General features: G+C 27.2%; 3 protein-coding genes and 1 long non-coding RNA gene across 8 annotated transcripts; 2 read left to right on the forward strand and 2 right to left on the reverse strand.

The window, feature by feature from the left end:
- Positions 1-3,345: 3,345 nt before the first annotated feature.
- On the forward strand, positions 3,346-5,726 carry LOC123270434 (eukaryotic initiation factor 4A-I-like). Its single transcript, XM_044736464.1, has 2 exons — positions 3,346-3,559; positions 4,333-5,726. Exon 2 carries the CDS (start codon positions 4,338-4,340, stop codon positions 5,574-5,576), a length of 1,239 nt encoding a protein of 412 aa, XP_044592399.1. The 5' UTR covers positions 3,346-3,559; positions 4,333-4,337; the 3' UTR covers positions 5,577-5,726.
- LOC123270435 lies at positions 3,769-4,304 on the reverse strand. The gene is made up of 2 exons (XR_006510604.1): positions 3,979-4,304; positions 3,769-3,829 (listed from the first exon to the last, which is right to left on the reverse strand). It is a non-coding gene; the product is annotated as an uncharacterized LOC123270435 (long non-coding RNA).
- A 1,780-nt stretch (positions 5,727-7,506) lies between the features above and the next one.
- On the forward strand, positions 7,507-16,784 carry LOC123270958 (myeloid leukemia factor). Of its 5 annotated transcripts, none has more exons than XR_006510739.1 (7): positions 7,507-7,807; positions 8,251-8,455; positions 13,813-14,092; positions 14,162-14,312; positions 14,782-14,862; positions 16,215-16,294; positions 16,483-16,597. XR_006510739.1 is itself a non-coding variant. In XM_044737141.1 (6 exons), the coding sequence occupies exons 1-6, from the start codon at positions 7,755-7,757 to the stop codon at positions 16,622-16,624; spliced, it is 912 nt and encodes a 303-aa protein (XP_044593076.1). In that variant the 5' UTR covers positions 7,507-7,754; the 3' UTR covers positions 16,625-16,784. The 5 variants fall into 5 exon arrangements, 3 of the variants coding, with proteins under 3 accessions (XP_044593076.1, XP_044593077.1, XP_044593078.1); XR_006510740.1 differs by having other exon boundaries at positions 16,215-16,290; XM_044737141.1 differs by lacking the exon at positions 16,215-16,294 and having other exon boundaries at positions 16,483-16,784.
- A 223-nt stretch (positions 16,785-17,007) lies between these two features.
- On the reverse strand, positions 17,008-22,822 carry LOC123270961. Its single transcript, XM_044737146.1, has 5 exons — positions 22,690-22,822; positions 20,442-20,775; positions 20,169-20,358; positions 18,215-18,763; positions 17,008-17,472 (listed from the first exon to the last, which is right to left on the reverse strand). Exons 3-5 carry the CDS (start codon positions 20,322-20,324, stop codon positions 17,293-17,295), a joined length of 885 nt encoding a protein of 294 aa, XP_044593081.1. The 5' UTR covers positions 20,325-20,358; positions 20,442-20,775; positions 22,690-22,822; the 3' UTR covers positions 17,008-17,292.
- Between the last annotated feature and the right edge of the window lie 1,714 nt (positions 22,823-24,536).

Here is a 24,536-nt window from a genome sequence, read left to right on the forward strand (position 1 = left end):
TAACAAGCGGGACGCTTGTCTAGAGGGAGGGACGTGTTACGTCCCCACCTGCATTCGCAGATGTCTCTGATAGCGAATTCGCGCGCTAATTTAAAACTCTAATAATTATACAATAATTCCGTGAATATTCAATTTTCATAAATAATAATGTAAAATGATAAGTAAAGAATTCCAAATGTTAAATATTAAACATAAAATATTAGAAATAGAAAATGATAAGAAAAAGTAAAACTCAGCCAACACCTGAGTAAACAGAATATTTTTAAGTTTAGATTAACATTTTCTCTCGAAGAATGTTAATGGAAAATCTAGATAGACAAATATGACTCATTGTAAGACAACTAGCGTTGAGTACAAAGGTATATTCGAGAACATTCGAGGAAGGTTCTAAATAACCAAACGATAACGAATGCTTGCGTGTCCTGGATTTTGGAGTTGAGTCAGCGCGGGTCACCCGAGTGGACCTCGGGAAATGCCACGCGCATCAACTCAGGACAACAGGACATTCGGGGCCCGATACGCAACCCTACTCCTCCTAGGGCGCGGCCCTTGGACGAGGAGATATAAGCAGGGTGCACGGGTAGTTCGAGGCTCTCTTCTTCTAAGGCTCTTCTTGATCTTAAAGTTACGAACTTAACACTCGTCGTGAGACTATTAATTCCAATTACGAAATACCATTACGTACTTTACGGCAGTTGTCAAATCATATAAATTCAAAGTGTATTTTAAATAGTTAAATAAAGTTATTTGTTGATTAAATTCACCGAAGTTAGTTATTTCGGAGTTAATTCGAGAACCTTTACTTACGACTCTGGAGGTCGTAACATCTTTATCTCCAGCTCTAGTTATTCTACTGGTTACTTACAAACCTGTAAGGTAACCGGGACGTAACAATATTTATTATTGTAATTATTGTAATAAAATTATCAGATGTCGGCTAATTTCATTTTCATGTTTTATGGTAACTAAATACAGTAGACTCTCGATATAGTTGACTTAGAAGTTATGTTTTTCTCCCACTCGATTATTTTCTTTCAATAAAATCCTGAAAAAAAAAAATTCTCTGTTGCTATTGGTTTTTATATTGCCATTTGAGAAATTACATCACCCCCTAGAGTGTAAACTATACTCAGAGATTACTGTACTTATATTATGGAGGGTAGAGGTACCTTTATCCTCCATAACATCCAGTAAATTTTCGAAATATTTTTTGTACTTATAGGTATTCATCGATTTTATAGATTTTGGCGGTAATGACTTTCAGGATATTTTTTTGCTTGGATAAGTTTAATATAACAATTAAGTTAACTTATAATAATATTATAATAATTATTATTATAAAAAAAAAAAGTGAAAGTTTAGTGAAAAATTCTACATGTAATAAAAAATTACAAGTGCGAAAAAAAATATTTTTTTATCATAATTGATTTGTTATGAAAATTGAAAAAATTATATTGCTGATTTTAATCTCATTAAAATAAATTGTAATGAAATTAGCAGACACACTTAAAAATTTTTTTTTGTTTATTAAATTAAAACTAAAAAATTGCATGATACCAAAATTAGCCGACACAACAATTTTTTATTTTTTTTTTTATTAATTGAATTAGAACTAAATAAATATTTTAAAAAATTGCACGTATAACTTTTAAAATTTTCTACATGTGAAAATTTTTCTTTTCATTTATTAAAAATTATTTTTCAATAAAATAAATTATAAAAATTTTTTTAATCTCGACTAATTCAATTTTCATAAAAATTACCCTTAGAATTTTTCAAATCTTTTAACAGTCAATTTTTTTTTTTTTTTTTTTTTTTTTTTTTATAATTTTTTTAATAAAAAAAATTGTCAAATGTCTGCTAATTTTATTTTTATTAAGAATAAATAATATTAAAGTTAGCCGATATTTTTGATATTAGAATTAAAAAATATTTTTTTTGATGTTGGCTAACTTAATTTTCATTGAAAATAAACGTATTTTTATAAAAAAAAAATAATACTGGTTAGCCGATGTTTTTAATTTTTTGATTTTTTTTTAATAATTAAATAAGAACGAAAAAATATTTTTAAAAAAATTGCACTGCCAGTCTTTAAAGTTTTTTACAAATGAAAATTTTTTTTAATTTTTTTGTGGCAGTTACACATCTTTACTCCAAATTACTCAATTCTGCGACATACTGTACTCAACTCGAAAAATTGAATAAATTAAAAAAAAAAAAAACTTTACTCAATTCTTTCACTACTCGATACTAACTTTACTCAACGCTAAGTTTACTCAGAACCAACTGTATTTCATGAAATCTTTACTCAATAATATTTTATAAGTGATGGCGCGCTTTTAAAAATCTCTATTCAATTTTTAACTTCCCGCTAAGAAAATCGAAGATTTTCAAAAATCGGGAAGTTATTGTTTTCACCCCGTTTTGCAAAAATCGAGTTTTCATCAGATCTCGACGTTTGAAGGTCATAGGAAGCTTCCCTGACTATCCCCGCGAGGTTGCCGCTATGTCTGTATGTGTGTGTGTGTGTGTGTGTGTGTGTGTGTGTGTGTGTGTGTGTGTGTGTGTGTGTGTGTGTGTGTGTGAAAGTATGTGAACCGCTTATAACTTTTGAATGGCTTGACCGATTTCATCGCGGTTGGTGCCATTCGAAAGAGCTTAACCAAACTTAAATTTTGAAAACTATTTGGACCGATTCAGATCAATAGATTTTGAGAAATCTTAAAAAAACTGAAAAAAAATTTTTTTTCAAATGTGGTTTTTTTGGAATAACTTTTAAACGGCTTAAAGTTTCAATAAAGGTTCAATTCCAAAAACTAATCAAGTCAACTTTACTCAATTATATATAATAGCTCAAAGAGCTCAAAAGCATAAAAAAGGTATCTTTTTGAGCTTGGAGAGCTCAAAACAACACATAGATTGTATTTTTGAGCTCGAAGAGCTCAAAAACTTCGTAGGTGCAATTTTAAGCGCCCAGGTACTAACGGAATTAGCGGGAAGTTGCAGGGATGGCCTTTAGGGTCAACCGTTTTCCTAATTTTTTTTTAAGTTTTTCGATTATTTTTATTGAGTACAGTATGTCGCAGAATTGAGTAATTTGGAGTAGAGATGTGTAACTGCCTTTTTTGTAATCATTTTTTCAATAAAAAAAAAAGTTCTAAAAACTTTTAGATGTCGGCTAACTTTATTTGCATTAAAAAAAATAGTGTAAAAAACAAACCTTTAAAAATGATGTTTCAAAAATTTGGCGCGTGTATTATAGCGCCAATTACAGGAAGTCAAAGTGGCAGCCAGGAGACTGAGACATGCACGCTTAGGGAGATTGAGGAACTTGAACAGAGGGGAGATGCCAGGTGTGGACTTTCAAGCCATATGACTCTCTCACATTTAACCACTCATTTAACGTTACCACGTTGAGGCATTTGCAAGTGACTAGTTCTTGTTAACTAAATTTCTGATTTTTAATCAACTTACTTGCCAAGTAAACATACTTAGAGTACGCATCAGCATCACTACACTCTGATTGATCTTCAGCAATCCCCGAGTACATAATTTTGAGGTAAGTGTTCATATTAATTCATTAATTTTTTCCCCTCGCTATGCTTCCTCTCCCACGCTATCTGCAGCTTATCAAGGTCTCAAGTAATTTCTGTATTTTTAGTCTCCTTTCTCATAAATATTCACCTTTTCATCACTAAATCACCTCCGCGAATTTTTTCAACACATATTTAGTATTTCGCAACACCTTGAATATAATTAACTCTTTTCTTTTCGTTAAATATTATCCACCATTTCCACGTGCTTGCGCATTTTTATTTCTCAATTTTTTCTTAATAATTAATTAATTTTCATCAAAAAAAATTTTTTTTTTTTTTTTGACAAATTCGTAATAATTTTTCTGAATTTTATTTTAATAAAAAAAAAAATTTTTTATTTCAATTTTATTAATATAAATTAATAGCAGCAAAAAAAAACTACCTTTAATTTTTCGTCATCGAAAATTAAAATTATCTGCGAAACTTAAATGGCTGAAGGATTTAACATTTGGGGGTGGAAAAGTTTGCCGGCGTGAAAATAAGCCATATGGTCGCTTTTAAGTAATTGCCTGACTCAGGTATAAAGATTTTATTGAAAACTCTCTGTCGGGTGACTCTGAAGATAAGTAGTGACTGGTGAGGTTATATTCACACTAACAATACCTTCTATTCATTTATTTTCAGCTACTTTTCTGCAATAAAAAAAAGCTATTAAATTTTTTTCTCTAAACAAATCTAAAAAAATAAATAAATAAATAAAATGACAAAAAAAAATCAATAAACAAAATATTTCTAGGCAAAATGTCTGAAACAATGGAACGCAGCATCGAAGAAAGCAAAAACGGACTAGAGAACGACGGACCACCAGCAATGGAACCAGATGGTTTGATCGAGTCGAACTGGGACCAGATAGTCGAGAGCTTCGACGACTTGAACCTGAAAGACCAGCTCTTGCGAGGAATTTACGCTTACGGTTTCGAGAAACCATCAGCAATTCAAGCTCGTGCTATCCTGCCATGCATCAAGGGGCACGACGTGATCGCCCAGGCCCAGTCAGGAACTGGTAAAACTGCAACCTTCTCTATTTCTATTTTGCAGCAAATAGACACGTCTATCAACGAGTGCCAGGCTCTGATCCTAGCTCCGACTCGTGAGTTGGCCCAGCAGATCCAGAAGGTCGTGATCGCTCTTGGAGACTTCATGCAAGCTCAGTGTCACGCTTGCATCGGAGGAACCAACGTGCGCGAGGACATGCGCAAATTGGAGCAAGGAGTCCACGTGGTGGTTGGAACTCCCGGTCGTGTCTATGACATGATAAGCCGTCGCGCATTGCGCACCAACAACATCAAGATGTTCGTTCTTGATGAAGCTGACGAGATGTTGTCTCGTGGATTCAAAGATCAGATCCACGATGTCTTCAAGCTGCTGCCAACTGAAGTCCAGGTTATCTTGCTCTCGGCTACAATGCCTAATGATGTCTTGGAGGTGTCCAAGTGCTTCATGCGCGACCCGATCAACATCTTGGTGAAGAAAGAGCAGCTTACTCTCGAGGGTATCAAGCAGTTCTTCATTTTTGTTGAGAAGGAGGACTGGAAGCTGGAGACTCTTTGCGATTTGTATGACACTCTGAGCATCACTCAGGCTGTTATCTTCTGCAATACTCGTCGCAAGGTCGACTGGCTCACTGAGAACATGCAGAACCGTGACTTTACTGTTTCTGCTATTCACGGAGAGATGGAGCAGAAAGAGCGTGATCTTATTATGAGGCAATTCCGTACTGGATCTTCTCGTGTTCTCATCACGACAGACATCTTGGCTCGTGGTATTGATGTCCAACAAGTTTCTCTTGTTATTAATTATGATTTGCCGTCAAACCGTGAGAATTACATCCACAGAATTGGACGTGGTGGTCGTTTTGGACGTAAGGGAGTAGCCATTAATTTTATTACTGAGGAAGACAAACGCACGCTTCATGATATTGAGAATTTCTACAGCACTCACATTGATGAGATGCCACTGAACGTCGCTGATTTAGTTTAAACTATCAGTTGGCTATAACTTACTTAGATAGTAATTTAATTTTTGTATGTCGATAATAAAACAACATCAATAACAATAACAACTGCAACATACAATGTCTATCCGTTTAAAAACATTTATAGCTCAATTTCGTAATTGATTAGTTAACGTGAACTTTGTCAAAAATACGCCAATTTGTATATTATTTTATATAAATAATATATATTACAACTATTTTTGTAATCTTTAACGAGTTAACTTATTATTCTATAAATGGCTGAAATTAATCAAGTCCAGTTTTCCAATTGACATATGTATCGGTAATAATTAACTAATTATATAAATTATTGAAATTACAGTTACTAATAACTAAACAGTTACAGTAAATAATAGTTACATTTAATCCAACATTATTATTAAGAGCAATCAATTATTTTTTGTTGTTTTTTTTTTTTTTTTATATATAATATAGGTTTTAATTTGCTTTTTTGATTTATTTTCATTGTAAACGCCATTTTCATTATTAAACTTATTAATAAAAAAAAATAAAAAAAAAAAAAAACGGAACAATTAACATTCATTCGATCAATATGTTATTATATTTATTAAAGGGACTTGATCAGAATTTAAATAATCGACAGTAGCTGATATTTTTAAAGTTTTTTACTCGAAATCAATTGATACCGTAACACAGTTCTTCTTTGTAATCTTGATACTGTATCATATAAACTAGCGTTAAATAATAATATTAATGATGATAATTATAATTATAAATTTATTTCTATTTTAAATGTATGAAAGTTTAATAATCAAATAAAATTAATATCCTAACTCATTTTTTTTAGAGTACTTTTTTTTCTAATTCATTTTATCAATATTTTTATTTGTAATTACATCACAAGTGACACTTCACCTTTTTTGAAACGCAAACATTCATGTTTACTCAATGTTTTAATTCAATTAATTTTTAATTATCGTTAATTTAATATTTAAAATTTTTTTAATGGGTGAATTTATTTTTATCGTTTTTTTTTTTTTATTTTTTAACAAAAATAAATTTTTTTTTATTATAATTAATTTAATAAAAAAATTTGCAAGTAAAAATTCTGAAAAAAAATTTTTTAGTTTTTTTTTAATTTAAATAAAATTTTAAGTGTCAGCTGATTAAATAAATGTTAAAAATTTAATAAACTATCAAAAATTATTATTATTTATTTTTTTTTAATCATAAAATGGAATGACATTAAAGTTAGCAATCACTTTACAATTTTTTAATTTTATTTAACAAACAAATTTATTCCAAAAAATTATTTTCAAAAAATCGCATTTTTATTTTTTTACAATTTTTTCATGTCAATTTTTTTTGCACTACTTTATTTCTTAAAAAAATTCTAAAAATTATTAAATATCTGCTACTTTAATTTTCATCAATTTTTTATAATACTAAAGTTAGTCGACGTTTCTAATTTTTTTATTTATTCAATTGGACCAAAAAAATATTTTTTAAAAATTGCACTTATAGTTTTTCAAGTATTTTACAAATGGAATTTTTTTAATAAAAAAAATTCTAAAAATTATTAAATGTCGGCTAACTTAATTTTCATCATTTTTTTTGCTATAATTTTTTATTGAAAAAATTCTTAAAATTATCAAATATGTGCTAAAATAATTTTCATTAAAATAAGACATCCGCCATTTTTACCTTTCTCCAAATAAAATAAAATCAATAATTACTCCACTAAAAATAAAATCAATTTTGCTCATAATTTATTCCATTAATTTTTCGAACGCTCATTCCTCATTAGTCATAATTATTTCGATCTGACATCTTGATTAATCTTCAAAAGTGTCGCCATCTTAGAATGACACAAGCCCGCCATCTATCAGCGCCAACGTGTCAAAACTATTATTTCTTCTTAATAAAATAATAATAATTTCATAAACTTCATACTTTATGGAAAAAGAAACTGACGTGCGTCGTAGGTCGTGTTAATAAATTTTCCATCGAGAAATTTCTAGCAACTGGATTGTGAAAACGTGATCAATAGATCACCTCAGATTTTTATCATTGTCACGAAAGTCGTAATCAAATTTACGGTAATTCGAGCCTAGGGTTATTTTCGAGCAATATTTATTATTGTCGTTAATAATAATTAAATAAAAATAATTTAATTGATAAAGAAGATATAAAAAATAAAAATGTCTCTCTTTGGATCATTGATGGGTGATATTGAAGACGACCCAATTTTCGGGTAAATATTTATAATTACTAACATATATATATTTCATTACATAATTCACTCGCTAATAAATATTTTCAGTAGTTTTATTGTTTTATCGTCAATTGTTTTTGGTAATTTTATTTTCAAGATGGAGTCTGATTTTTTTGCATCAAGACTGATATTTATATTTTTTTTATTTTTTATTTATTTATTCAGTAATTTTTATTTTATTTTGTTGTGTAATTTTCGACGGTACTAAAATTGATAGACATGTAACAAGCATTTTATTTTTTTATAACAAATTATGAAAAAAATTCTAGATGTAGAAATTGCAAAAAAAAAAATTATAAAAAATATTTTTTTCATCATTAATTTGTTATAATAATTTCTAAAAAATGTTCACTAATGTCGGCTGATTTTAGTATCATAATTGTAGTCGCATTAACCATTGCTCATTACCATAACAACATTAGGTCACACATGCAATCCATGCAATCGATGAATAGCATGATGAACATCTTCAGCAATCCTTTTGGGATGATGGCACCAGCACTGATGGGTCAAGGTCAAAGTATGATGGGCCAACATCAAGGAGGTCCTGTTAACAACATGCATCAGATGATGTCTTTTGGATTTCCTATGCCAACGATGAATATGAATGCTATGTTTTCTAATTTTGTAAGTATTTATTATTTTTATTAAGATTATTTTTTAACACGGTCCAGTTTTAAGAACATATCTAAATTATGATACTGAAATTAATAGACATCTGACAATTCTTTGAATTTTTATAAATAAACGATTATTATGAAAAAATTTTATCATAAATTCGTAATTTTTTTTAATTTCTGCATGTGAAATTTTTGGTAAATATTTACAAGTGGGGTCAACCATTTTAATTTTCATATTTTTGAATGAAATGTCTATTTCATTTTGATGATATATTTTTTTTTGAAAAATACATAAAAAAAATGAACAATTTAAAAAAAAAAAGTTTATTATCATAATTTTAACGAATTTTCAAAAAAATTTATAAATTTTTTAGAAAATTGTGATATTCAATTTTTTTTTTTTTTTTTTTTTAATTCGTTTTTTTATGTTCTTTTCAAAAACATTAAAAAAAGATAAAATAGGAATTTTATCTAAAAACATAAGAGCTAAAATTTTTTCCAACTTTTGAATGCAAAAAAGCTTCCGAAATTTTTATTTTTTCTTTCACAACAATTTTTATCATAAATGCGCCGTAAAACAAACAGAATAAAAACAAATTCGAAAATGTTATTTTTTCATCTAGTTATGGCCCAAAATAGGATTGACCTCACTTTTAAATAATTACCAAATTTTTTTCATTGCAATTTAATTGCTATAAAAATCTAAATAATTGTTAGATGATCATTGTTTCTTTGCTTTTATTTAAGAAATAAATTTATTTTAAAAAAACTATTTTTTAAATTTACATCCATAATTTTTTTTATTCCTTCAAGTAGAATTTTTTTCTTAATTATAAAATTGTTTGTTAACTTTAATTTCATAAAAGTTTAAACTAATTATTATTAATAAATTAAAAACTAGTTTACTTATTAAAATTTTGAATGTTTAAGTTCCAATTCAAAATTCTGGATCAAATATTTAAAATACGAAAAAATCATGTCAGACTTTTTTTTATAGAAAATTTAATTTCCTACAAAAAAGGCCCTTATCAGTTTTGCCCTATCTCTCTTCCTTTCTCCAAAATTGGAATCTATATTAAAAACTCAAGTTATAAAACTTATCCATAGCGTTCAAAAGTTTAAAGTGCTAGTGTGGCTAAAATATCAAAGATTCAGAAAAATTATGAGACCTTTTTTATAGAAACTTAAATTCTCTACGAAAAAGGTCTTTATTAACTTTACCGTATCTCCAACCCTTGAGCAAGAATTTTAAAAATACTAAAATTTTTACCGTCTTGTATATCAATTCTTAAAATTATCCACACAACACTATGTGACTACCTTGACTTGTAAACTATAAATAAATAAAATTTTGCTTTATTAAATAATGACTTTTGTTAAATTGCACTGTACTTTTTTAACTATTGACGTTTTTGAGGATATAAGCTCATCCCGATGTTACACTCATCGAGAGCTTTCAGTTGAGTACCCACATGCATTTTCATATATTTTTCATATATATATATATATAATATACAGTCGTCGTCATTGATTTGTAACGGTTGGCAATGATTAGAGTAAAATAAAAAATTCTCAATTTGGACATCTCTCACTAAAAATTTCAATTAATAATATGTTTGGAAAATAAAAAAAATAAACGAAACTATGAAGAAAATTTACATAAAATAAATAATTGTAAGCTCAGACAAACATAATTATAGAACTTTAACTAAAGAAAAAGTACTATACATAGAGATAATTAAAAATAAAAAATTCCTTTATGGTAAATCGCCAGCGAAATAATTTGGATATTCAAAAATATACAAATAAATTTGATATTTCAATTAAAAAGAAAATCAATGAAATATCAGTCTCTTGATAATTACAGTCTTAAAATAAACAATATCAAATAACTATAGCTAAATATAAAGACATTTACTAAAATATTAAATCATATCATTATACAAAATTAAAATTGAAAAGGCCTAAAATTAGAAAATAATCCACCAAAACAATTTAAATTTTTTAAAAATGGAAATATAAACAGAAGAAACAAAGGAAATTAAAAAATAATGACAAACCTAAATTCAGACAATTTGAATAAAAGACATCAAAGTTATTTGTCATATACACAAATGAACAACTCTGAATATAGAAAAGCTTTACAAATGAACATCTCTAATTATGGACAAGGAAATTCGGCAATCTCTCAATATGGACATCTCTCATTAAAGAAAACAAAAAAAAATACAATATTTATAAATTAAAAAATTAAAAAATAAGTAATCGTTCAAAAAAACACGCTTTAACATAAAACCAAACTAAAAAGTAGGAACTTAATTTTTTTTGGATAGTTCAAAATTAAGTTAAAGTGATTAATAAAAAAAAATTATTTTTATGTAAATAAGTGTGGAGATCAGATAAAAATAATTATTCAAGGGTAATAAACTCTGCACCAACATCTTCTTCGGAGAACTTTACTGAAAAATTAATTTTTATTAGTCATAGGTAATGTACGATTTTTTAATTTTTAGGTAGATTTTTTAGAAATCTATCTATTGAACTGATCTTTATGAATTTTATCATAGTATCACGTTAGTAGTCAAGAAAGAAAAGTTTGACATGAATAACCCTCGTCATTGACTCTAGTCATCAGCAATGAACGCTGCATCAACCGCGTACTCCTACGACCTGGACAATTTGAGTGACGATGAGATGGCGGGCGAGTCGTCTCAATCATCAAATTCAGCGCATCATCAAAACGGATCATCGTTTACCGGCGCAATGGCAATTACAACCGCGCAATTAGCCGCGACTATGGCACGTGCCGGTGCTGATACTCAATCGGCTTAATACCCCCTCAAAAATCTACCTAAAAATTAAAAAATCGTACATTACCTATGACTAATAAAAATTAATTTTTCAGTAAAGTTCTCCGAAGAAGATGTTGGTGCAGAGTTTATTACCCTTGAATAATTATTTTTATCTGATCTCCACACTTATTTACATAAAAATAATTTTTTTTTATTAATCACTTTAACTTAATTTTGAACTATCCAAAAAAAATTAAGTTCCTACTTTTTAGTTTGGTTTTATGTTAAAGCGTGTTTTTTTGAACGATTACTTATTTTTTAATTTTTTAATTTATAAATATTGTATTTTTTTTTGTTTTCGTTAATGAGAGATGTCTATATCGAGAGATTTCCGAATTTCCTTGTCCATAATTAGAGATGTTCATTTGTAAAGCTTTTCTATATTCAGAGTTGTTCATTTGTGTATATGACAAATAACTTTGATGTCTTTTATTCAAATTGTCTGAATTTAGGTTTGTCATTATTTTTTAATTTCCTTTGTTTCTTCTGTTTATATTTCCATTTTTAAAAAATTTAAATTGTTTTGGTGGATTATTTTCTAATTTTAGGCCTTTTCAATTTTAATTTTGTATAATGATATGATTTAATATTTTAGTAAATGTCTTTATATTTAGCTATAGTTATTTGATATTGTTTATTTTAAGACTGTAATTATCAAGAGACTGATATTTCATTGATTTTCTTTTTAATTGAAATATCAAATTTATTTGTATATTTTTTGAATATCCAAATTATTTCGCTGGCGATTTACCATAAAGAAGAATTTTTATTTTTAATTATCTCTATGTATAGTACTTTTTCTTTAGTTAAAGTTCTATAATTATGTTTGTCTGAGCTTACAATTAATTATTTTATGTAAATTTTTTTCATAGTTTCGTTTATTTTTTTTATTTTCCAAACATATTATTAATTGAAATTTTTAGTGAGAGATGTCCGAATTGAGAATTTTTTATTTTACTCTAATCATTGCCAACCGTTACAAATCAATGACGACGACTGTATATAAATATCTAAAATATATATGGGTGATTCTCTGTAAGGACGTCTTAAATATGTACAAAATTGTCCGACCAAATTATTTTTGATTTTATTAGAAAAAAAATTAACAAGGGCTTCAAATTTATCAGCTTAATGATAATAAATAAACAGCCAATTTAATTTTTGTTTTTTTGATTCTTGTGTATCTTTTGCCATATAACATCACAGGGGACTTTTTTTTTTTATCAAATTGAAAAAAATCAAGCAAACTATTTAAATGCATTCAACTTTTCAAGTTCTCAATGAATGTTTACATTAGTTAGAATAATATTAAGACTTATGGATCCAATTTTATAAATAAATTATAAACAAAAATAGCTGCCAGGGGACTGAGTTTTGAAGTGGCCCAGACACATATTTCCAGCACAAACGGTGCTTTGATACTAAATAAAATGCCGATAAAGCGCTAACAGCCCTATGGTTATTAACTTAAGACTAGTTAGATCCTTATAAACCTTACAAAAGGTAAAATAACACGCTAGATTTTTTTTTTTTGGCTTTGAACTTTTGGCAGGGGACTGATCTCAAATGCCTGGGACAAACTTTGGTTTAATGAATTTAATGAAACAAATTAACTTTCGGTACTTTTTATTGAAGAAGATTGTTAGTTAACTAATTAAGTTTATAAACATTATGGACCAAATTATATATTATTGACGAATAACTTAAAATTTAATCTTGAAGTTATAATTTTAGGACTGGGACAGTCCAGGGGACTGACATTTCGGTGGTTTACGAATTTATAGCATAAAAACCAAAATTTATTCCATTTTAGTTTTCAATGCTCCAAATAGAAATGTTTTTTTACTTTTGTAATAAATTTTTTTTAGTAACAAAATAACAATTTTTCTAATAAAAAAATGCCTGGGACAGCAAAAAACATCCTTACAGAGAATCACCCATGTATGAAAAATTGATGTGGGTACTCAAATGAAAGGTCTTGATGAGTGTAACATCGGGATGAGCTTATATCTTTAAAAATGTCAATATTTCACAAGATACAAGGTCATTTCTTAATTATTGATATTCTTAAAGATGTAAGCTCATAACGATGTTAAATATCAAGAGCTTTCATTTGAGTAACCACATGCATTTTAATATATTTTTCATATATACATTTATATAACATATATAAATATAAGAAAAATTGATGTGAGTACTCAAATAAAAGGTCTTGATAAGTCTAACATCTGCATGAGCTTATATCTTTAAAAATGTCAATAGTTCACAAGATAAAAGGTAATTTCTTAATTATGTATCTAGAGATAGAGCATTTTCGAATGCAGCCTAAGTACTTACCATCATAAATTGACTATTGGCGAAAATGATATGAAACCATGAAAAGGCGCAACTCCAGGTTAAGACCTTTCCAACGATATTAAATTTAGCCAGAAAAACCCATTTTATCATATAAATACACTGGCCACAGAATTTTGCTTATTCTCTTGATAATATAGATTACTTTTATCACCAGGATAACATGGCTAGCGGTAACTGCATGACATCAACATCAATAATGACCTACACAAACGGCCCAGATGGTCGTCCCCAAGTGTACCAAGCATCAAAATCAATGCGAGCTGGCCCAAATGGCGTCAAAGAAACCAAAGAATCTGTTTTTGACTCCCGAGCCGGCACCAAAAAGATGGCCATCGGTCACCATATTGGCGAAAGAGCTCACATCATCGAGAAGAAGAAGGATTTGCGTAACGGCGATGAAGAAGAACACCAAGAGTTCATCAACCTTGACGACGGTAATTTTATTTCTCAATTTTTCAATTATTTCTAACCAGTCCAGCAATCTAAATATTCTCTACTTTTAGACGAAGCTGAAAATTTCAACCAAGAATGGGAACAGCGTATTCGTCAAGCTCGTCCTCGAGCCAGTGATTCTCAGGCAGCTATTGATTACTCGCCCCACAGAAGACATCATCGTGGAGAACGACAGCTTGCGTTGACTGATGGAACACCAAGGTTCGTAAAAAATAATCAATCAATCAATTTTTAATTGCATCGATAAGTAGTTACTCATCAATTATTTACTTTCAATTGCATCCAGTGACTTAAAGTTTAAATTATAAATTTTTATGTATATTATTTACGTAATGTTTGCACGTCTCTGTTGTAATTATTGAACGTACTATCTAAATACTTGTCAGTCTTAAATTTATTGTCTGTATATATTTAATCTAGCAAACGTAAAGCACGTAATGCAAGAAATAGACCGTAATGGATAATTGGAGGACTCAAGATTGATTATTGGTCATTTAATGCTCTCTGTAATTTCTTTTTTTATTTATTATTACTATTTACTATCATATTTAATAAAGTCAACGGGCATTAGTTTCATTCTAATTAGATTTATTATTTATTTTATTGTTTAATTATTTATAATAGCTAGTTTATTTTTTTTTATGGGTTGGTTGTTGGGTTGCTTGTTTAGTCGACAGAGTGAACGGTCTAGAGTACCAAGTTCAAGACGAAGTATTCGAGCCTTGACGAACAGTATTAAAAATAAAATCAGGTAAGATGTTTATTAAAAAAAATTAATTTTGTTTTTTTAATTTTTTTTTATTTATGGATGATTCTCTGTAAGGACGTCTTAAATCTGTACAAAATTGTCCGACCAAATTATTTTTGATTTTATTAGAAAAAAATTAACAAGGGCTACAAAACTATCTGCTTTATGATAATAACCAAACAGTCAATTTAATTTTTGTTTTTTCGATTCTTGTGTATCTTTTGCCATATAACATCACAGGGGACTTTTTTTTTTATCAAATTGAGAAAAATCAAGCAAACTATTTAAATGCATTCAACTTTTCAAGTTCTCAATGAATGTTTACATTAATTAGAATAATATTAAGTCTTATGAATCTAATTTTATAAATAAATTATAAATAAAAATAGTTGCCAGGGGACTGAGTTTCTCGTGGCCCAGACACATGTTTCCAGCACAAACGGTGTTTTGACACTAAATAAAATGCCGATGAAGCGCTAACAGCCCTGTGGTTATTAACTCAAGGCTAGTTAGGTCCTTATAAACCTTCCAGAACATTAAATAGCAGGCTGGATTTTTTTTTTTGGCTTTGAACTTCTGGCAGGGGACTGTTCTTAAAACGCCTGGGACAAACTTCGGTGTAATGAATTTAATGAAACAAATTAATTTTCGGTACTTTTTATTAAAGAAGATTGTTAGTTAACTAATTAAGTTTATAAACATTATAGACAAAATTATATATTAAGGACGAATAACTTAAAATTTAATCTTATAGTTTCAATTTTGAGAAAGGGGCCGGCCAGGGAACTGTTATTTCGGTAGTTTGCGAATTTATAGCAAAAAAACCAAAATTTATTTCATTTTAGTTTTCAATGCTCCGAATAAAAATGTTTTTTTATTTTCGTAATAAATTTTTTTTTTAGTAACAAAATAACAATTTTTCTAGTAAAAAAATGCCTGGGACAGCAAAAAACATCCTTACAGATAATCACCCTTATAAGAAGGTTTAAATTTAAAATTTCGCGGTTATAGTCCGCCATTTTGATTTTTAAAGTCAGCCATTTTGAATCTTGAACGCCGTCATTTTGATGTGGTTGAAGTTGGCCATTTTGAGTTGAAATTTTTGATGAAATAAAACATTTTAAACCTTCTTATAATTAAATTAATCATCTTTTTTAAATGGAACCTGCTTAGATTATTAAATGTGACTGCATGAAAATTTTTAATTAAAGCTTGTTAATTATTAATGCATTAAAAAATTTCTTACCATATTTAAAATTAATAAATTAATTAAAAAATCATAATAATTAAGAAAAATTTTTTATCACATAAAAAAAGAAAATTGGAATGGAAAATTTTGATTTTGTGTATTGCAGGTTCTCCCAAAAGTATTAAAAATATAGTTAATTATTCCCGAGGGTGGTGACGTTTTATTAAAAATAAAAATACAACGTAAGTAAGTAACGTTGTATGAAAAATATTAAATATCTGTACCTCGTCTTATCCTTGAAGCTCGAGAACCATCGGCATGACCTCTAAATTTCATCTCATTAGTTATTGAATTTTTTTTAACATAAATTTTATTATTTTTTATATTTATTGCTTTTAATTCAATACTGACGTTTTATTTATTTGTAATTTTAGCGCAAGTCAAAATGATAGTACTGAAACGGAATCTAAGCCAAAAGCTACTGAGACATCCGGAAGACGAAAACATGAAGATGATACCGAAGATGATGAAGATAATAATAAGAAGAAACGACACTTGTCTACTAGTGAAGATTAATCAATTAATTATTGAACTAAATTTTTTCTAACTTACGTCTGTTAATATTTAATTAACGTAGCTAATGGACGTAATTTGACTTTATCTCAAAACTAAGCTCTCAATTGAATATTCCATTTTTTTTACACAGAGTATTAATTTTTTATTTTGATTTCTTCAATTCAGTTGAGGTACAAAATAAAATTTACTAGATTATTTTTTTTTAGAGCAAATAATTAAATTTTTTTTTACGAGCTTAAAAATTTTTTCTGTTATTGATATACTTTAATAATTCAAATATATATAAACGTCACACTCTCAATAATAAAATGTAATTTAATAATCATAAAAAAAAAATTATATTCGTCTTAAATTAAGGAAATAAATAAAATATAACAGTGAAATATTTTTCAGGCATTTATTGAAAGCAAACTTATAAACCAAGTACAATTTAGATAATTATCATAATTATTAAAAAAAAAAAAAAAATATTTATTTACCGTCACCACAAGTAAAATTTTAAAATATCCGTCGATAAAATCAAACAATAAGTACATAATTAATGATTAATATTAATGTGTATTAATTGAATAAAAATAATAAAAAAAATTGTATGAGGAAAGCAAGCAATAATATAATTAATGATAAAAGTTTTAAATTTTCGACACCATGAGTATGGATGGCTTTTGTTAATTGTCTTCAGCGAGGCTGTTTATTCTGGTGTTGATCGCAAGTACTTGAGCGATAAATCCTGTGTCGCGGACGACCACCGCAAGAGTTGACAGTAGGCTCTCTAATTCGTGACGAGACATTCCCAATTTAGATGCGCATTTTGATATCGCTTCCAAATCTTCGTAATTTGGTGCTATCTGAAATTATAAAAAAAAAAATTTGGTATTTAAAAATAATAAAATTTATAGATAAAAATTAAAAAATTTCAACTTTTAAAATAATTAATTTAATAAAATTTACAAACAAAAAATGAAAAATAATAAAATTCATAAATGAAAATTGAAAATTAAAAATGTCAACGTTTATAAATAAAAAATTAAAAACAATAAAATTTATATATAAAAATTAATAACAATAAAATAAAAAAATTAATAATTAAAAATGTTAAAGTTTATAAATAAAAAATTAAAAACAATAAAATTTATAAATAAAAATCAAAAATTTAGAATGATAAAATTTATAAATAAAAATTTAAAAATTTCAACTTTTAAAATATTTAAATAAATAAAATTTACAAACAAAAAATTAAAAATAATAAAATTCATAAATTAAAATTGAAAATTTTAAAGTTCATAAAAAAAAATTAAAAACAACAAAATTTATTTATAAAAATTAAAAATGATTAAATTAATAAATTCAAAAAAATATATAAAATTTATTTAAAAAAAAAAAAAAAAAAAAATAAATAAATAAATAAATAAAATTTATAAGTAAAAATTAAAAAATTTTATCTTTGTAAAATAATTTAATTAATAAAATTTACAGATAAAAAATAAAAAATAATAAAATTTATACATAAAAATTAAAAATGATTTTAAAAAAATTCAGACTTTTAATTATGATAAAATTCATAAATAAATAAATAAAAAATATAAATACCTTAGATGGAGTATAAAATTTATCAAAGGGCATTTTAACCCGTTTTTTGCCGTTGTTAGTTTGGTAAAAAATAGTAAAATTCTGGACGTCATCAAGTTTCAATGGAAAATATATTCCAGCAGTCAGATGTCCCTTAGTATCCCTAGCAACTAAACTACGGAAATTGTAGACCAAGTTACGACGCTCAGTGACGTCAATGGCAGTCAAATATGGCCGAGCGACGTAAATAAGAGCAACTTGTGTATTCTCCAAGGCACCAGGGCGTGTTTCTCTGTCGTGCCATTCGACGTAGTCCGGGTCTTGGACGCACAGAGAATAATTGTACTCTTTTTTACACTCCTTGTCATCGAACTGGGTGAACCAACCGGTATGCGGGTACATTTTATCCCCCATTACAGTTATCACCCGGGCGACGTGGTAACCCGGGTCCAGGAGCAAAACTCCTCGACGGTTATTTATTTCTATTTTTAGGCAAACGAGCACGTGTTCTTTCTCTCCACTGTCTGCAGCTGGTGGTCCACCAACGTACCCTTCGATGTCTCCAATAGTCTAAGTCATTAAAGAAATTATTAATTATTAAAAATTCATGACAATTTGACAGACGTTCAAAAATTTTTCATTTTTTTTATTAAATTAAAACTTAAAAATATTTTTAAAACATTTCATTGAGTTTTTTTAAATTTTTTTTTCCAATAAAAATCTTTTTTTAATTAAAACTCATTAAATATTGTTAAAAAAAATGTCTGAGTTTTTTTGAATTTTTTTTTAATCTTTATTTAAAATTTTTTATTTTTTTCATTCAAAAATAAATAAACATTGAATGCACTGATGAAAAACGATCTGAAAGGTTGGCTGTAAAGAGGAATAACGTAAACTTTAAGATTCCAAATAAAACTACAATACAAACTACTATGAATATTCGTTTGTTGTTACATCAGAGATTATAAACACATCGAGCTTAGACATTTTTAAAAATCTGATATTTGATTACTTGTTTGATTTAGATACTTGATCATTTTCTTTTTGGTTAAATTATGAAGAAAGCAGTGTGAGCATAAATCAAAACTTAAATACTACAACTAAGACGTCAACGTCTACTAAAAACGACGAAGACCCAAAAAAATTACGTTCTTTATAGACCTCACAACATAATAGCTAACCAAATCAATTCTCTGCACTTAGATATCGATTTCTATGATGGTACTTACCAATTTTCCATCAAGAATCTTGAAAAATGTCTATTTTCCTATTGTTAATTAGTCAATTTAATTAATTAATGTTTTAATCATAATATGCAATTAACTTAATTCTGCTCTCTTATCTGATTTTGTATCTTTTCCTACATTTATTAATAAATCCAAACTTGTATTTCTATTTGTAGATAGCCGATGGGTGTTTAATTTTCAATAAATAAAGAAATAAATAAATTTTGAAACATGAAATTTAGTTTACTTTGTATTATTGTTCTATAAAACTTTTCGGTTAACTCGATTAAGATTGATATTAAAACTACTATTATGAAAACTGTATTGGCAATAATTTCCTCAGTATTTATCGTACTTTTGTACGTAGAATAATAAATTTGTTTAGTTTATATAGATTAATCTAGTTTTAAGACTCTACTTCACTGTAAATATTGTATTGTTTTATAGTAGTAGTAGGTAGTAGTCGTTTATTTCATATAATGTATGGCCTGCATGGCTTTTTACATCCCTTTCAGCTTACAAGTATTAATTTTGATAATGAAATAAAAAAATATTTTTATTGTTTTATATTTGCCATTTGGCTGTTGTGCCTTGACATAAATTAATAAATCTAATCTAAATATTTTTGAAAAATTTTATTGTTTTAAATCATAAAAATTTTTTTTTTTTAATTGATTTAAAACTAAATAAATTAAAAAAAAAATTTTCAATTGTCTGCTAATTTAATTTGCATAAAAATAATAAATTACCTCTTCACAAGATACCAAATAAAGGCCATTAGCAATACCAGGAAATCTGTCGTCCAATTTACTCAAGCGACTCAACAATTCAAAACCAAGACCTACACATGTATGGTGTTTATGGGTGATCAGTGGTTGATACTTTTGGTAGAAACGATCTACCATTGATTCATTACTTTCCTTAAAGTCCTTGTAGAACCTATAATAAAATAAAACAGAGTTATTACCAAAAATTAACCAAATAAAAAAAAATAGACCAGTGGGTCTAGTTGATGAACTCACCTCAGGAAGTTACCGATAGTATCATATCGGTGATCGTTTATCAGTCGCTGGGTTTCCAGCTCAACACTGCCTGCTAGTTCCTCATATTGTTCGACAGTATCGACGGTCAGGGGAGCTGATGCATAGTGGGCCCAGACTGGCAGAGGCAACGGGACACCCCTGAGCCGTGGACCTCGAGCTTGTCCTTGTGGCTGACACCATATTTCTGTCGATTCGAGTCAACTTGGCCATTCGCAACCCCACCGACCAACTGTTGGCAAATAGCCATTCTCATCCCTGCAGCTGCTTATCGGCTCCACAGGGCTCTCTCCGTGTTTTATACTCTTCTCTCGCTCTGTAATTAATTTTATTATTGGTAATTGTTCTTAAAATTTTATAAATAATAGTCAATTAACTTCACATCTATATTTTCAGTGTTTAAAATGTTAAATTTAAAAAATAAATAAATATTGCACATTAACTTGTAATAGAATTTTATAAAAAAAATTTTTTTTTATAAAATTTGTAAGTTAAAAATTATTACAGTTATTTTTTTTAATTATTAATAACAATTAACAAATTTAATGATATTTTTGATGATACTGAAATTGAAAACTTTTTGGATTTTTATAACTAAATTATTATGAAAAATTTTTAATAAAAAAAATTCCACATTAAGAAATTAAAAAAAATTACATGTGCAAATTTTTTAAAAATATTTTTTTTAATAATTAATTAGTTAAAAATTTTAAAAATTGGCTTAAGTCTGCTAATTTCAGTCCTATTTTTTTCAAAGCCTAAAAAGTGAAGACACTGAAGTTAAGTGACACTAGAAATTTTTTTATAATTTTAGAGCAATGAGATTATTATGAATAAAAAATTCCACATGTGAAAACTAAAAAAAAATTATTAGTGGAAATTTTTTTAATATTTTGTTTTTAATAATACTAAAATTAGCCGACGTTTTTAATTTTTTGATTTTTTTTCTTTTATTAAACTATAAATAAAAAATATTTTTCAAAAATTGCACTTATAGTTTTTTAAGTTTATAACAAATGAAAATTTTTTTTTTTGTTGTAATAATTTTTATGCCATTAAAGTTAACAGTCATGGCCAATTTTTAATTTCTTTTTAGTAAAAAAATTTGTTTTGAAAAATTATTTTAAAAAAAATTGCATTTTTAGTTTTTTAAAATCTCTCCATGTCTATTTTTTTAAAAATAATTTACTTGTTAAAAAAATTTTTTAAATTATTAAAGATCTGCTAAAATAATTTTCATAAAAAAATTAAAAAAATTTGTAGATGTCAGCTGACTTAATTTTCATATCTTTTTTATTGAAATTGATTTCTTAAAAAAAATTTAAAAAATTAACAGCTGTCTGCTAACCAGCTCCATAAAAATTGTTAAAACAAATATTATACTTGTTAAAATTAAATAAATTTTTTCAACACTAATTTATTAACTAAACACCAAAAAAAAGGTCAAATGTCTGTTGATTTAATTATCATAATTACATAACACATACGTCTAAAAAAAAATTTTTTTAATCAATCAAAATATTTATTGAATTTTAGTAAAAAAAAAAAAAATTTACTATCACCACTGTTATTATTATATTTTGTAAACACAAAAAATTTAGTTTCTAAAAAATGAATAAAAATTATGAATGAGTTGTAAAAAAATCTATTGCGACATCCACGTGTCGGGCGACATTTTGTTGACAGTAATCCACGTCACGCGGCATTATATTACTCATCTTGAAATGCCGAGGGATATAAAACTGTAATATGAGTACACAATAAAAAAAAATTCCGCCGACGTAACAAAAAGAAAATAATGATAATAATAGACAATTAGATATCTTGTATTGGCTTACGCTGACACATACAATCGTTATCTCGAGAACAAAAAAAATTTCAAGGCTACGGTATCAGCAATCTCCCCCAGAAATATCACGCAAGCCAAATAAAAATATAAATTATGGATCGCGTGTAACCTAATTGTTTATATTGAAATCTATATACTGAATATAAAATATAAAATATATAAAATTGAATGTAAAAATACATCTGACGTGGAAGTGAAAGGCAAGTAGGTCGTGTCGGCTATTTCGACATTTTCACAAACAAAAACGTAAAAAATGATAAAATATAATTGTCTAATTTAATAAAAATAATAATAGTAAATATTTTTTTCGAGAAAAAAAAATAAAAGAAGAAATAAATGTAAACAATATGGTGAAAATATAAAAATATTGGAGTTACTCACCCATACAATGAGCGGACAAAGCAAAAAATAAACTTCCTTTGGTGAACTAGTATGTGGCGTTCAGTTCACGTGTCCGAAGTCCGAATGGAACTGAGACAGAGGCGTTACATGCGCAATTATATATACCTTACATGACGCGTCTGTTTTTCTCCTTTGTGAGCATGCGCTTGTATTGTTGTTATTATATTCTTCGCAGTTGGAGAATTGCTTCTTACCAACACCAAGGTGAGTTTTTATATTTATGTCTATTATTGGTATGTGTTTGTGACTAGATTCTTGAAACAGCTAGTTACATTTTTTTACATATTTACATGTATCATATATCATGTATCTTGTATAATTGAGTACATTAACACGTACTTTGTCCTGGAAATTTCCAACAGCTAAAACTTGTTTTTGTTGGTACAGATTTTTTAATTTACAGTCGACGCTCTCTGTATTGGACCTCTCTGTATTTGACCACATTCTTCCTCTGTATTTGACGATTTTACACAGCTCTTATGGACAAGGACGAGTCAAATACAGAGAATGGTCCTGTACGGGCGAGTCAAATACAAAGAGCGTTGACTGTAACCTTATATTATTAACTAATACAAAATACAATACTTACTATAACTGTTTTTTTTTTTTATGTTTCTAGGGTTCTAAGAACTGACGTTTCATTTTCGATAGCACGTGCGTCATTTCTATCAATTATACATATATATTGGAGTATTTGTATGTGTTGGATGGATATGGAAGATAAAGAAAAATAATGGAGAATGTTCGCTGAGTTTTTACGCCCACTCCGAGAAATTATAATACATCAGGGACAATATAACTAAACGCTTTTTTTAGGTCATTAAATTGTAGACGGCATTAAGAAATATTGATGTTTTTTTTTAATAATACTAAAAGCCGACGTTTTTAATTTTTTGATTTTTTTCAATAATTAAATTAGAACAAAAAAATAATTTTTAAAAATTGCACTTTCAGTTTTTCAAGTTTTTACAACTGAAATTTTTTTTTTATTTTTTTATAATTTTTTCAATAAAAAAAAAATTCTAAAAATTTTTAGATGTCAGCTAACTTAATTTTCATTTTTTTTTATATGATATATTTTTTGAAATTTTTTAGACGAAAAATAAGCTGTAAAAGGTAATCTTCAATTGCGTAATTAATGAACAAACAATTCAAGGATCATTTTTATTAATTACTTTTTTTTTCTTCCAAATAATTTTAATAAAAGCAAAGAAGATGATAATATTGATTAATAATTAAAGTTAGCAGTTACTTGACAATTTTTTTTTTAACAAATAAATTTCTTGCAAAAAAATATTTTAAAAAAATTGCAATTTTTATTTTTTTAAATTTCTATGTCAATTTTTTTTTCTATAATTTATTTGTTAAAAAAATTTTTAAAATTATTAAATATCTGCTAAATTAATTTTCATAAGATTGCTTTTAATTTAGCTAAGAATGTTTTATAGGAGCTATGAAATTAAAGAATTTTAAAAAAATGACCTGGCAAATATTGATAATTAATCAAAATATATTGTTTGTTGTTTTCCAATTTATGGTAGAATGATTAAAGTTAGAAATTTATCATTTAGGTGCCCTGATGGCCGGACTGACCGCAAGATTATATACAGCAAGTTAGACTCAAAGTTGTCGATAATCTACGTTATCATTTAATTACAAGACAACTTGACTGAGTTTTAAATTGCTAAGTAAGTATAGGTAAAATGTATACGAGTATGTAAACATGTTTACATGTCATACAAGGTATATGTATTTTTTGGCTGAGGCCAACGATACTCATAGTATAAACAAGAGTTTATGATAATAATAATAATAATAATAATAAT

The sequence above is a fragment of the Cotesia glomerata genome, linkage group LG8, assembly GCF_020080835.1.
Source record: "Cotesia glomerata isolate CgM1 linkage group LG8, MPM_Cglom_v2.3, whole genome shotgun sequence".
In the NCBI taxonomy this organism is placed as follows: Eukaryota; Metazoa; Arthropoda; class Insecta; order Hymenoptera; family Braconidae; genus Cotesia; species Cotesia glomerata.